The sequence below is a fragment of the Chlorocebus sabaeus genome, chromosome 14, assembly GCF_047675955.1.
Source record: "Chlorocebus sabaeus isolate Y175 chromosome 14, mChlSab1.0.hap1, whole genome shotgun sequence".
In the NCBI taxonomy this organism is placed as follows: Eukaryota; Metazoa; Chordata; class Mammalia; order Primates; family Cercopithecidae; genus Chlorocebus; species Chlorocebus sabaeus.
The window spans coordinates 70,870,879-70,885,748 of record NC_132917.1 but is presented as its reverse complement, the minus strand read 5'-3'; the positions used below and the strand labels follow the sequence as shown (position 1 = coordinate 70,885,748).

At 49.6% G+C, this 14,870-nt stretch overlaps 1 protein-coding gene across 1 annotated transcript; it reads right to left on the bottom strand.

Moving 5' to 3' along the window:
- Positions 1–364: 364 nt before the first annotated feature.
- On the bottom strand, positions 365–11,181 carry NAGK (N-acetylglucosamine kinase). The gene is made up of 10 exons (XM_007970291.3): positions 11,021–11,181; positions 8,822–8,906; positions 8,569–8,667; positions 7,594–7,735; positions 6,670–6,780; positions 5,825–5,937; positions 3,256–3,343; positions 2,358–2,455; positions 1,396–1,474; positions 365–688 (listed from the first exon to the last, which is right to left on the bottom strand). The coding sequence occupies exons 1-10, from the start codon at positions 11,047–11,049 to the stop codon at positions 498–500; spliced, it is 1,035 nt and encodes a 344-aa protein (XP_007968482.2). The 5' UTR covers positions 11,050–11,181; the 3' UTR covers positions 365–497.
- Between the last annotated feature and the right edge of the window lie 3,689 nt (positions 11,182–14,870).

Below are 14,870 nucleotides of genomic sequence, written 5' to 3'. Positions count from 1 at the left end.
GCTGGGAGTCTCAGGAGAGGGTGTGATATGCCTGAGGTACTCTCTGTGATGTTCTGCATGGCGAACACTTGTTTCTGGTGACTGTGGTCACACAGGAATCGTTACCCACTTGACACGACAGGAGAAAAGAGGTCATAAATTAACTGGGAGCCACATAGTGCATATGTGTGGTAATATGGGGGGAAGGGTAGCACGCAGATAAATTATCTGCCCAAGTGCATGCTGAGTGGATGCAGATCACTGGCCGAGCACCTGGGGGCGGGGCTTTAAATCCTGGACTAAATCCACTCCTTAGGCTCCGGGATATCTGCTGGCAGGTGCACTGAGGATGTACACAGCACGTGTGTTTGATAATGCAGTCCAATTGGGGAGTGGATAAAGTGCGTTTATTTTCTTCTATGTTTGTTTTCGTAAAAAGGAGAAAGGAAGCAAAAGACTCCTTCCTTCCAGACCCAGTGTCCACTGAGCTTGGAGTGGGTGGAGTAGGGACCAGCCCCCTAGGAGAAGGTGTAGGAATAGAAGGCAACGGCATTGGCGCTATAGTCCATGGGGAAGAGGTGCCCGATGTGCCTGGCCCCTAGGCTGGCCCCTCCCAGAGCGGAGGAGTGCCTCAGCTTCATCAGGGTGAAGCTGGAGAAGAAGTTCTGAGCCTGGATCTCTCTGCCCTGGGTCAGCGCCAAAAGAAAACCTGGAGGGAAGAACACAAGGACAGAGATAAGAGGAGACCAGCAACCTGTACGGGGGCCAGGAAGGAAGAGAGACACGGACGCCCAGACCCTGAGGTACTCCTATAGAGGTGCTGGAGGGGCCTACATGCCAAGTCCCCAGCACACAGGGTGCACTGGGTACTTGGGTATTGGAGCCTGAAAAATCGTGGGTACTGGAGCCAGCAGCACAGGGGGCCTGTCCTCCTCTCAGCTCCAAAGGACCCAATGCCAGGAACTCCATGGTAGCAATGGGAGTTCTTGAGCTACTTCAGAATGTCCAGTGGAAACCATCCAACTGCCTGGCATAAGGCTGCCAGGGCTAAGCAGCCAGGCCTCTTTTCTTCCGGCTAGAATTATGTTGACTAGGGATATCCCCACAGGTTATCATATGCCAGTCAGTGCTCCAATTTTAAGTTTGATCTGTCTTTAACTTTTAAAAAGTGGCTATGATTCAATAAATCATTTGGAACACAATATATTTTCAAGAGTTCAAGGAAGGTGGATGGGATGTCATTAAAGGGCTCAATGGCAGAGTGAGGTTGAGGGCCTTAGATGGGAGCATCAGTGGCCTGTCTAGGCTTCAGGGTCCAGGGAAGCAGGTTCTCTCTGGGGCAAGCAGCTTTCCTGGGCCACCTCCTTTCCAGCTCCATCCCCTGCCCTTGCCCTTCCAGCCTCCCTGCAGGCTCACCTTCCTTCATCAGCTCCCAGCTCTTCCACACGGAGCCCACGCACAGGATGGGGAGTCCAATCTCGCCCTGGAACAAGACCTGGGTGGAGAGCAGAAAATGGATACAGGGGCCAACCTAGCCTCTCCAGCGCCGAAGCGGGGAGTTTCCTATGAGCAACCCACCCTATCCCGGTGACTCACCCTCAAGCCAAGAAACAGTAGATAGACTCAGGAAAGGAAAAAAAAAAAGGAGGAAAATAGGAGAGACTCAGAAAGGCCAAGGAGAGAAGAGGAAGGAAAAAGCGCTGAGCAACAATAGAGAGGAAGGAAAGAGAGAAGTGAGGGAAATTAACAGAAACATGACTGAACTGAAATGAACTGAAAAAAAGGGGACAGGCTGGGCACAGTGGCTCATGCCTGTAATCCTGGCACTTTGGGAGGCCAAGGTGGGTGGATCACTTGCGGTCAGGAGTTCAAGACCTACCTAGCCAACATGGCAAAACCCTGTCTCTACTAAAAATACAAAAATTAGCTGGGCGTTGTGATGCGCGCCTGTAATCCCAGCTACTGGGGAGGCTGAGGCACGAGAAACACTTGAACCTGGGAGGTGGAGTGGGAGGCGGAGGCTGCAGTGAGCCAAGATCGCGCTACTGCACTCCAGCCTGGCTGACAAGAGTGAGACTGTGTCTCAAAAAAATAAACAATAAAATAAAAATTAAAAAAAAAGAAAGGGGACAGCACACACACACATACATTAAACCAATACACTATATATAAATACAGATTACAGGTCAATTACAGAGGTGGGCATTTGACCAAAGAACTTTTTTGTTACAGACATTCTGCAGAATGTTTCTCAGACCCTAAGTTCATTTAAAATAGTATCCAATTTACACAGGGTTTGATGGGATAGTCCCATCCCCAGTGGGAAAGGACCACCCCTCGCCCAGCAGCTCCCCACCTTCACTCCCACCTCAACTTACCGGGTCAATCTCGGGCAACACTGCTACGATGTGTCTGCCCAGCATCTCCCCAGCCTTCCTGAAGATATAGCGGGAAAGGGGGTCTCCCTGCTGAGCACCTGGGGTAGGGAGGATGGAAGAACGGAACTGGTGAGAAATGAAGGAGCTGCCATTCCTGGGCTATTCTCTCTCTGTTGCAAGGCAGCCACCATGGGAGCACCCTGAGCTAGCAGGACTCTACTGCAGGATGGATGCCTGCCTCGTGGCAGGTGGAGAAGCAAGTCTCCACTGACAAACAGCTCTGGGGACCCAGGACCCTAGATGAACAGCTGGATGGGACTCCTGTCAGTGCCCTCCGCCCACTTCTAACAATCTGTTGTTGGTTAGCCTGTTCCTGGCTCTTTTCTAGAGGGGACTCAGTCCAGCAGGATCGAAGAGAGCCCTAGAATGCCCTGAGGCTGCAGGAACCCAAATTAAGGCAGGATGGACCTTACAGTGGAGAAAGAGCAATGCACAGATATACAAGCCCTCTGTTCAGCATCTCCTGATACCCAACAAAATATGCCTAACCTCTCTATAATACCCTAGTTCTTTGAGTATAATTGGCAGGAAAAAAAAGTTATAGATTTGTCCAAAGGACAACTGCTTCATGAATTCCTCAGAAACAGGCATACAGCCTACACAAGCCATGACAGCTATTAAAGAGAAAAACACAGGTAATACAAAACTGTCAACACAACCCACCTGCCCTTCTGCCTCCACCCCAAGGCCCACCACCACCAAGGCCAGTGGTAGCAGAGAACTGAGGTCACTCGGTGAGAGGAAAATTGTTGTCCAGTCCTGTCTGAACCCCATTCAATCTCCCAATTGGGGATCTTTGAAGAACAAAGCCACATAAAACCCACCCCACCTCCAGTACCTTCTGCAATTTTCCGGCAAAACCCAGCAAACCTGCATTTATCAAAGTCCCTATACAGGTGAGTGAGTATTCCTAGCCGATCTGGCACCTGAGAGGAGAGAGGGCACAAGAGAGTCATCAGAAGCAAAAGAAAATCCCAATCTGTCCACCAAAGTTGGCCTTCCTAATGTCTCTACTGTTGGAAAAGCTAGAATAATTTTTTTTTAACTCCAAAGTACAAGGATTTGAGATTTCTCATTTGAGAAAGGTTATTTGTTTTCTCTAACATGGACTTCATTATTTCTTATAGATTAGTTTGAAGGCAGCACAGAGAACAGAATTGTGTTCACCAAAGTGTTTCCTATAGTTTCTTGAGCTGTTCTTCTTTTTGTAATTTTTTTTTTTTCCTTTTTAGAGACAAGGTCTTGCTGTTACCTAGGCTGGCCTTAAGCAATCCTCCCACGTCAGCCTCCTGAGTAGCTGGGTTGGGATGCTCTTGAAAAGATTTCTTTGGTCAAAGGAATCTAAGGAATACTGCATATTGTAACTCTCCCTTGGGGAGTCACAATGCACATTAGCAAATTAAAGGCTCTGAGAAGTCCTGCAATCAAGAAATCAATGTGTTTCTCCCAAAACTTATTTGACCACAGAAGGCAGGTCCTTCCAATCCCAACAAACTTACACATCTTTGACACCTCTAAGGTCCTGAGGAACCAACGGTTCCCCAGAATCCTTTTTTTTTTTTTTTTGAGACAGTCTCCCTCTGTTGCCCAAGCTGGAGTACAGTGGTGCGAATCTCAGCTCACTGCAACCTCCGCCTCCCAGGTTCAAACAATTCGCTGCCTCAGTCTCCTGAGTAGCTGAGATTACAGGTGCCCGCCACCATATCCAGCTAATTTTTGTATTTTTAGTACAGATGGGGTTTCACCATGTTGGCCAGGCTGATCTTGAACACCTGACCTCAAGTGATCCGCCCACCTTGGCCTCTCAAAGTGCTGGGATTACAGGTGTGAGCCACCATACCCGTCCCCCAGAATACATTTTTTTTTTTTTTTTTTTTTTTTTGAGACGGAGTCTCGCTCTGTCGCCCAGGCTGAAGTGCAGTGGCACGATCTCGGCTCACTGCAAGCTCCGCCTTCCGGGTTCACGCCATTCTCCTGCCTCAGCCTCCTGAGTAGCTGGGACTACAGGCGCCTGCCACCACGCCTGGCTAATTTTTTGTATTTTTAGTAGAGACAGGGTTTCACCGAGTTAGCCAGGATGGTCTCGATCTCCTGACCTTGTGATCGGCCCGCCTCGGCCTCCCAAAGTGCTGGGATTACAGGCATGAGCCACCGTGCCTGGCCCAGAATACATTTTAAGTAAATGTCTGAGGGGGTGGGTGGTAAAACTTGAGCACCTACAGCAATGTAGTAAGTATGTTATATACTATCTCATTTGATCTTTGTAACAACCCTGTAAGAATGACTAAAGGATAGAAGAGGGAGCAGCAGACCTATCAGTAGAGTTTGGAACCACTTGACTGAGTTGGGATAGCTTAACAGTTACTAACTGCACTTCCTATGACAACTGCTCATCAAGTGATTTCTCTGCCTGGTCCCCTCCTATTCCTCACCTTGGCCTAGCTGGGGCTCCTCTTTCATCATCAATCCCTCAGCCCTGATAATCCAGGCCCTACTTCCCAGCATCTCTATTTTCCTTCCTTGGTCCTGGTCCCAGCCCCAGCCCCAGCCCACCTAAATGGCTGGAGAGGAAGACTAACTGGGCCTCACAGGTAACTATCAAATAAACTCAACAACCTTGTCCTCTCCCTTTCACCTTCTCTCCCGCCTTTTACTTCTGGTTCTGCTAAAGGCAGGTGTTTCCTAACTTACCACAAAAGAACACGGCACAAACAAGGAGGAGTCAATCCCCAGTGCCCTGGGGAAGAAGATGCATCTCCCCCAGAACTCTCCCTGTCCACCTCTTCAGGGGCTCTCTTGACCCTTCCAGGCCAGAAGCAGCTCACAGCCCAGTGCATGCGTTCATACTCTACCTGCTATCTCTGCCCTCCGACCTCACCCTGAACTTTTCATTCTAGCCTAGAATGCCATCTGCTTTCACTTCCCAGCAGATTCTAGCTGCCCAATAATGAAGTCTGCCTAATCAGTTGTCCCCAAACCACCCCTTCCTCATGACTGACACCCTCCTAGAATGCACCACCCTGTCCTAGAATGCACCTCCTAGAATGCACCACCCTGTCCTAGAATGCACCTCCTAGAATGCACCACCCTGTCCTAGAATGCACCTCCTAGAATGCACCACCCTGTCCTAGAATGCACCTCCTAGAATGCACCACCCTGTCCTAGAATGCACCTCCTAGAATGCACCACCCTGTCCTAGAATGCACCTCCTAGAATGCACCACCCTGTCCTAGAATGCACCTCCTAGAATGCACCGTCCTCACCTACGACTTCACCCTGCAACTCACACCCACAGTTCATCCTATTTCCTGCCCACCCGCCCAGGCCCTCCTCTGCATCCACTCTTACTTGGAGAGTTTCACTGCCCTACCCCAGGTGTGCATGCTTCCTGGGAGCAGGAGGAGTACCTGGAAATAGTTGAACATGGCCTGTTTGACGGAGCCGATATCATGAGGAGCCGCCTCTAGGTTGTCGATGGAGTCAAACACTATTTTCACTGCTTGGTGTGCGATCCAGTAAGCTGCAGGGAGCAGAAAGGGCTAAGAAGATGGGAGCAGTCACCCTGAGCTCATGAGGAAGGAAACTCAGATCCAGACAGGTTAGTGATCTGCTTGAGTTTTATACAAATTAGGTTTCCTGATTCCCAGCCAGGGGTGGCAGTGGGTGGGAGAGGGCGGTGGGGAGGTCTCTAATCAAATGGTACCTGACTGACCAAGATAAGAGAAAGTTGGAGGGGGAAGACAGAATAGGTGAGGCTGTGTCACACCAGCTGCTACCCAAGGATAAGACAAGGTCAGTCTGTTGTCACAAATACCACTGGAGTCACTGCCATGAACTGGACCTCAAGGGCCCCTGTGAAAATATACACATGCTACTTGGAGAGCGGTGATGGTGGGAAGGGCTTCTACACCCTTTCCCCTAGCAGACTGGTATGCCATCTCCTGGCATCTATGGCCTTACCCTCAGTTTCAACTCCTCCCTTAGGACAGCAAGTCAACACAGGCAGGCCCCTGTGCTGAGGGGATGAATCTGAGTCCTGGGTGCAAGTCACTGCTGGAGAGCAGGGTCAGCAGCTAGTCCAGCCTTTGCACCTCTATGATCTCAGTCATGATCCTGCACATGGAATGGCCGGTTCAGGAGTTGTCCCCAGGAAGCCCCAAGGGCTCAGTGAGCCAAGGGTAGGGAGAGAAAGACAGGGAATGAAGGAAGGGGCAGATCCAGGACCAGGAGCTGGGCCAGTCAGTGAGCTCACCTGAACCCTCATCACCCATCATATGGCCCCAGCCACCGCAGCCACTCTCAGAGCCATCAGGGTTGATAAGCCTGCAGTTGGAGCCTGTTCCAGCTATGAGCACAACTCCACCTGGGGAAAGGGAACAGGAGGCTCGGTGCGGCCAAGGTCTAGCACACAGCAACAGCTTGCTGCTGTGGAAAGACAGGACAGAAACCAGCCCCAGGCAAGCGATCACCACCCAGTCCTGTAGAGGAGAAAACAGGGCCCAGCTAGTTTCCTGCCTGAGGGTGAGGGCCTGGATCTCAGAAAAACTCCAATCCCATAATGCCCTTGTCTAGGGGGACAAAGAGAAATGCAAGCCTGCACCTCTTAGAGGGAATGCGGCTTCTTGCCCAGCCGGTTTTCCAGTGACTCTACTTGCTTTACTGAGATTGTGCTAGACCTGTTCTCAGTGATATTCACTCATATCCTAAACCATCTTATGAATACAACGACCTCTATTTTATAGATGAGGAAACAGAAACTCAAGAGAGTTTTGGAACTTCATCAACATGGTATAGCAGGCAAAACAGGAACTGGGATTCAAACACCAATCCCATGACACCAACACTCTTTACACTATCACAGGGCCAACCCACTTCCTCCTCAGCACTGACAGCTTCCACAGTCTGCCTTCCTCACCACACCGCCCCCAGGGGTTCCCTCATCTGCAGGGGAGTTATGTTTGACTCCACTCCTTGATTCCCATCAAGAGACCTTTCTTGCCCTCCCTCCTGCTGCCTGGTCCTTGCTCTGGCAAAGACTTAAACTACTGAAGGAGTCGAGGGGAATATAAGAGAGGCTGCCTTCTGGATATGTGCAGAACAAGTTTTGTCAGCTGTATCTAGGGGGCTTTCCCAAAAAAACCAGTTCTCACTCTCCCCCCTCCCTCCACTTCCTCACCATCCGGTGTAGCTGTGGCGATGGAGCCGGCGGCATCGGTGGTGATGAAGTAGCTTTCACTCAGGTAGGGAAATCGGTCCCTCAGCTCCTCGATCAGGATCCTCCCCGCGTCCTCCTGATCCCCACCGCTCAGAGATAGGCCCTAGGCCACGTGGGAGGTGAGCGAGTGTGCAGAGCCCCAGCCCCAGCTCTTTTCTCAACCCCCTCCCCGTCCTGATGCCTGATTCCTGTTCTCCCCATCTGGCCATTCCCTGCTCACCCAGCCCGTCCTCCTTTCACCCCACACAATGAACCCTCGGAAGGCTGTGGTTATAAGAACAACCTGGACTGGGGATGGACAGAAGAAAGATGGATTCTACAATGCCAGCTTTGGAGCTTGGGAGGGCGGTAGTGCTCTTAACAGAAAGAGCAGACAGCGGGGCAAGGTGAGGGGTGATGGAGAGGTAAGTTTGGTTTGGAACACATGGGGTTTGCCCATGGCTGCAGAACATCCCACATGCATGTCCAGGGAGTGGCTGGAGCTACTGCAACTTGGGAGAAAGATTTGAAGCAGGAGTAATAATAGCTAACATTTAATGAGTGCTTACGGGTCAGGCTCTATACTAACCGCTTTGCAATGTATCATGTCATTTTACCTTCCCAACAACTCTGAGGTAGCTACTATCCACATTTTCCAAATGAGGAAACTGAGGCTTAGAGAAGGTAAGTAACCTACACATGGTTACTCAGATACTGAGCAGCAAAGCTGGGATTCAAACCAAGGTCTTGGCAGCTCTCCAAAGCCCTGTGCTCTTCCAACACACTTGTAGTTTGTAGGTGGCAACTGAAGCCATGAGACTGGGTGAGATTATGACGGTTTCGACACCAGGGACTAAGTCTTGGAGGTCCTTCCCTCTACAAACTCATCTAGTTCAAACTTGCTAGCTGTCTCAGTGTCACTGATGGCTGAATTCCCCAGCTCCACCCCAGACTCACCAAGCTTCGCAGCGGTACCAGAGGATCCACCCCTGCTTTCCGTTTGGCCCTGTTCACCATCTCATTGATCCTCTCCACACACTTGTCTGTCCCGATCAGCTGGCCCCAATCAAGGGAAGAAGGAGTTACAAAGGCTTACAGAAGCTACGTTGCCCCTACAGGCTGCTCTATGAGCCCCAGCCACCACCTCAACAGGAATTACAGAGAATAAAATCAGAACCAAGCCCTCTGATCCCCTCAGTATGGTTTTTACCCAGTGGTTTGTGCTCAGTCCATCTGCTTCTGCCAGGATCTTCCCATCCTCCGAGACTAAAAGGACCTTGGACCGTGTGCCTCCCCTACAGAACACAAGAGGGCACTTGGTCTTGCTCAGAAAAAACCCACAGAGAGAACTAAGCTTGGCTGTCCACACTGGCAGAGCCCAGTGTGATGGAAGACACAGTTTCAACAAACTCAATCACCACTCCCAAACCCGCCTCTATGGTTCAGTGTTTGCGTGCTCTTTAACTGAAACATAATTCTCACTCCTCTTCCCTTAGGGATGTCCTCCTTATCCTGCAAAACTCTACTTATACTTCACCTAGTCCTTGAAACTTTTTCTGAGGTGTGGCCCACCCCCACGAATTAGTTAAGTCTCCATTAGTCAAACCTTCACAGTGCCTCTAAAGTTATTAAGGACTCCTCTGTATGAAGAGTGTGTTCAGAGGCTTTGTGTCCACCTCTTACTAGACTTCAAGTTCCACTGGGTCAAGCTCCTGATCACTTACCCTCTCAGCACTAGCACAGGAGCTGGCACGGGCAATGCTCAGCAAACACTCCTAAGAAAAATGGCACATCTCTCTGCTTCCTTCACAATAGCTAAAGACTGCCTTTCAAGATCCAGGTGTCTTTTTTTTTTTTTCTTTTTTTTTTTTTTGAGACGGAGTCTCGCTCTGTCGCCCAGGCTGAAGTGCAGTGGCCAGATCTCAGCTCACTGCAAGCTCCGCCTCCCGGGTTCACGCCATTCTCCTGCCTCAGCCTCCCAAGTAGCTGGGACTACAGGCGCCCGCCACCTCGCCCAGCTAGTTTTTCGTATTTTTCAGTAGAGACGGGGTTTCACCGTGTTAGCCAGGATGGTCTCGATCTCCTGACCTCGCGATCCGCCCGTCTCGGCCTCCCAAAGTGCTGGGATTACAGGCTTGAGCCACCGCGCCCGGCCAGATCCAGGTGTCTTTAAGACACCTTTGCGAGAAATGCTGACAGGGTGAGTTCATACATACTTAAGCAAGTAAACTTTCAAATGTTGATTACTGGGCGTCACGATAGTTCACAGGGAGATCTGTGGTGGTGGGATATATGTTTCTTTATTGATCATTACTTTTAGGAATGGAAGAAGAGGACACTGAAGACCGCTCATCAAACTCAAAGAGGACATGAAATTTCAAGGGTGTAGTTAATACATGAGTTGGCAGATTCAATATCCAAAAGAATGTCTTGACGAACTGGAAGAAACGGGTCATATCTTACAGATGACTCTAACAAGGATGAATGCAGACTTCTATACTGTTTTTTTGTTTTGTTTTGTTTTGTTTTTAAGTGCTACAGATCCAGGATGGGAAAGATCATTCCTAATAATTCATGGGAAAAGACTGTGGAGTCTGTGAATCAGCAGTGGGGTGTGGCTGCCAGAAAAGTGAAAACAATCACAGATTCGAAAGTACAGTGCTCTGGCTGAGAGGACAGCCACCCCCATTATTGCCTGATTTGACACACTCAGATTCACAGAACGTTGCCACTGACAGGGATGTAGCGATCTTATTTATCCCTATCCTCACTTTGCACATATGTAGCCCAGAGAGGGTAAGTATCTTGTCCATAGTCATACTCAGGGGCAGAACTATTACAAAAAGTTCAGTAAACAAGCTTCTGAGCAGAAAAATGCAATCTAGTGAAAGCAGCATGGCAGGCCAACAGGGATGGAGTGGTTTTCAGACATCAGGACAACCTAGCACTCTGGCTCACAGCTGCTCCAGCTCCCGGATAACCTCCAACCAATATCTCTGTCCCGCTTTTCCCCACCCCCACTCCCACTCCCCACCCTGCCCCCGCTCAGCAATTTCACACCTGACACCTGTTCTGCAAAACTCTGTCCGAGGTCAGGAATAGGAAAAAGGCGCTGCTTCCCCAGCTGAAGACAGCTGAGTGGGTGTTTCGTGGGAGAAAGGGGCGTGGTTCCGCCAAGAAACACAAAGGATCCCCCACCCGGGGTGTGGCTATTGCACACACAGAGTCCCCGTAAGGCAACCGGCCGCGCGCTGCAGGGCGCCCCTGCGCGTGCACACACCTCTTCTCCGCAAGGTCCCGCCGACCAAAGTGCCCGGACGCCGTGGCTCAAGGCCACCAGCTTGCCAGCCTGGCCAAGGCCTTCCGCCCCACCCTCGGGCCCAGGCTCCCTCAGCCGGGCCGTACTCACCCCTCTATACCCCCATAGATCGTGGCCATGCTGCTGCTACCGTCGCCGCTGGTCCCGCCGTTTGCTTCCCTCCCGGCCTGACGCCTCCCTCCCTCCAGCTGGCTGGGCACCGCCCCGTGTCCCGAAAGCTCCCGCGCAGCCAGCTACCGCCCAGTGCGCGTGCGCATGGGCGGGGCGGGGCGCCGGTAGGAGTTATGGATCGCTGAGTTCCTCAGGCTGGCGTCTCCTCCGGGTCGCGCGACTGCGGTCCGCAGCGGCCCCTCCCTGCCTCCTGGATCCTGCTTCCAGAGATGGACACTAATCCCAAGAGGAGGAACCAAAGAGGGGTATCTAGGTCCGTCGGACTCTTAGGACACGTCACTGCCCTGCCTGCCCCTTAGCGCCCGGAAGTTGCTGGCAGCCCCGCGTTATATTGCGCGTGCGCATTGCTCTTGGCCGCGTAGATTGTGACGCACGCCGACCAGACCCCCGCGAAGCTGTGGGCTCAGGGACCTGCGCTCATAAGCCTGTTACATAAATTACTGTAGTGTTCAACCGAACATCTGCCACGCGATGGCGAGTCACACGGGCACACACGAACACACGCTCAGTTTGTTGCCCTGCGCTCGTGTGAATGTACGGATCCGGGAGGAATTGGGAACTAAACAGAGACAAGCCCCCCAGGCGGTCCCGGCATCCCTGAGGAGGGAGCCTTCACCTCTTACTACCCACCCAGTTTACTTCTTGTGGCGGTTGTTTGCAGGGACATAGGCTACTGGGAGAACTAGCAGTTACGGCTTTACAAGTTTTTTATTGCCTTTCAACCCCCATTCCGCTCCCTTTCCTTGCACTGCGTCGGGAAAGGGAATGGGATCCCTAGGGGTGCAAATACAGGCCAGGTCAGGGAGAGCTGTGGCTCCTGAGGGCCTCCTCTGGCTCCTCCGGGCAGTTCTCGGCCCGCAGGGAGCAGCTTCACGGGCCAGGAGGGGCGGTCAGCTGCCCTTGGCATCTCTTAGGGGAAATCAGCTGGCCTGTCGCCGGTGGAACTCTGTCCCCCTTGACTGCCTGCCATCTTCTGGTGGAGAAACCCTAATAGGCTGCTGTGTCTGGTTTAGTGAGAAAATTGTGCTTTTTAAGCTTCCTCATTTCCTACCGTACCACGTTGTAATTCACAGAAGTAAAAAGTAAATCGCTACATGATAGACTCTGTATCATGTATTCATTTATAGAATATGTGTATATCATATATTCTATATCAGATGGAGAATGTAATAGAAGAGGGTAGGATTTTTTTATGCCTACCTACGACGTTTTTTATTCACAGCACATTAGAGCTGGAAGATTATCCAAGACACATATTTTTAGAATTACAGAGTTAATAGATTCTGGTGCAATTAAACTGGGCAGGATTTTTGGAGACTAGATTGTAGGTGGATTTTGAAATAAGTGTTTCTCTCCTGTACTACTGCAATGAGCCATGGGGCCTATGTGTATGATAATATTGTGTGTCTTTGTATTGCTTGTTTAGGCAAGCAAGCAAAAGGGAAAGTGCCTAGGTTTAAGACAAGAATTGAGTTGACCATTTACTAGCTGGATGATCTTGGGTGACTTACAGGTAATTGCTGCAGCCTGTCCTCTACAAAATGGAAATGATAAACATCCACCTGCTGGGGCTAACGCAAGATTTAAATGCCGAAAGACTTTTGGAAACCATAAAATCCTTCACAGATCTTAACTACTTGTATTTACATTACCAATTAGTGTGTGCTGTCCTACACAGTATCCATATGTGATTACTGAGCACTTGAAATGTGGTTAGTCCAAAATGAGATATCCCGTCAGTGTAGAGTACACACAGGATTTCAAAGACTTAGTACCAAGAAAAGAGTGTAAAATACCTCATTAGTCACTATTACATGAATCACATGTTGAGACGATAACATTCTGGATATAGTAGGTCAAGATTATAGATTAGTAAAATTAATTTTGCCAATTTATTACCTTTTTTAGTGTCGCTACTAGGATATTTAAAATTTTGACCCACGTTGTATTTCTGTTGTACAACCCTGTTGTCTCCATCTGGACCATAATATTTCAAAGTCACTGAGTGCCTATTTATGAAATAAGTAATGGCCATATAATTGATTTAAAGAAGAAATGACATTGAATAAATAAAATACTTTGATGTTGTATATTATAATTGTATAGAGCTCTTTTATGTACCTTTAACTTGTTTTATATGTACGTTTATCTTGTTTGATCATCCTAAAAACCTTATGAGAATGACACTTTTTTTTTTTTTTAAGACAGAGTTTCAGTCTGTGACCCAGGCTGGAGTGCAGTGGCACGATCTCAGCTCACTGCAACCTATGCTTCCTGGGTTCAAGTGATTCTCCTGCCTCCGCCCCTCAGCCTCCCAAGTAACTGGGACTACAGGGATGTGCCACCACGCCCAGCTAATTTTTGTATTTTTAGTAGAGACAGGGTTTCACCATATTGGCCAGGCTGGTCTCGAACTCCTGACCTCAAGTGATCCGCCTGCCTCGGCCTCCCAAAGTGCCGGATTATAGCGGTGAGCCACTGCAGCAGGCCGAGACTGACAGATTTCTAATCACATATTACAAATGAGGAAACGGGAGGCTCTAAAATAAAAGTAATAAGCCTAGGCTCACACAAATAATATATGTGGCTTATTATGTGTGGGTAGTTAATATCAAGGGAAGGAAATTCAAGATGTTGCAATATAGCAGGGTATACAGGTGTACACTGGGCTTGCAACATCCAGTAGCTGCTCCGATGATGCTCACAAGGTTAATAAAGTTCTTTAAGAATCTGCAAGCCATAGTCTTCTCTGTCTTCTGTACTTTGTCCCTATGACCCCAGGGAGGCCGTAGTTTGGGGAAAGAGTGGTAAGAGAGACAATAGGAAAATATCTTTCCTCACAAATCCACTTGCAATTTTGGGACAGATAACTTTTGGTCAGGGTCCTCACCAGATTTTGTTAATTCATGAAACACAGTGACATCTGTTTTTACTCACCACAGTATGTCCAGGGCTAACCTCAGTACTCCACAAATAGCTTTGAGAGTGGTTTATAAACTATAAAGCATGGTGTCACAAACATGACGGGTAGCAAATGCCCAATTTGAGCTAAAGAAGGGAGCAAGGAAATTCCACAGCGAAAACTAAATTTACAGAACAGATCAGGAAGAGAAAGAGAAAATAAGGAGAAGTGAAATTGTGAACTGAGGAAGCAGGAATTGGACATGTGGTCAGAGGGCCTCAAAGAGATCTAGTCCTAGTTGGTCTTGCATTCGAAGTTGCCAGTACATGTGTGACCTCAGTACTGTGCTTTTAAATAATCTGGTAGGTCACTTACAGGGTGACAAATGGGAAGGGAGAGTTTGGAGAAGGGAAACACTTAGAAGGCTGGACATTGGTCCAGGTGAGAGATGAACAAGCAAGTGATGGAGGTGGGGTGGGGGACAGAGCAGGAGCCACGGGGAGGGAGCAAGGAGGGGGTCATGCTAACATCTGTTGATCTGGGATGAGGAAGTAGAGAGAGGCTGGAGTTCACTTTCCCACAATGAAAGAGGCAGAGGTGAGGGGCTTCCTTACCAAAGGTGGAGGTGGGTCTCTGGGGCTGGCATCTGCAAAGCAAGGGAAAGACAGCCTACGGGACTGCCAGGACCAACCCAGAAGGGACAAGGGGTACATGGGGTCCCCAGAGCACAGAGGCAGCCATACACAGCTGGTGTAAATGTTCTGTTCTTCAAGTCTCTTCAGCCATGTAAGGGAACTGAAAGAAAAGAGGGATCTTATCTGCCTTGATCTTAAATTGTTCTGAGGGATGTGGGGCCTCAGGCCAGGG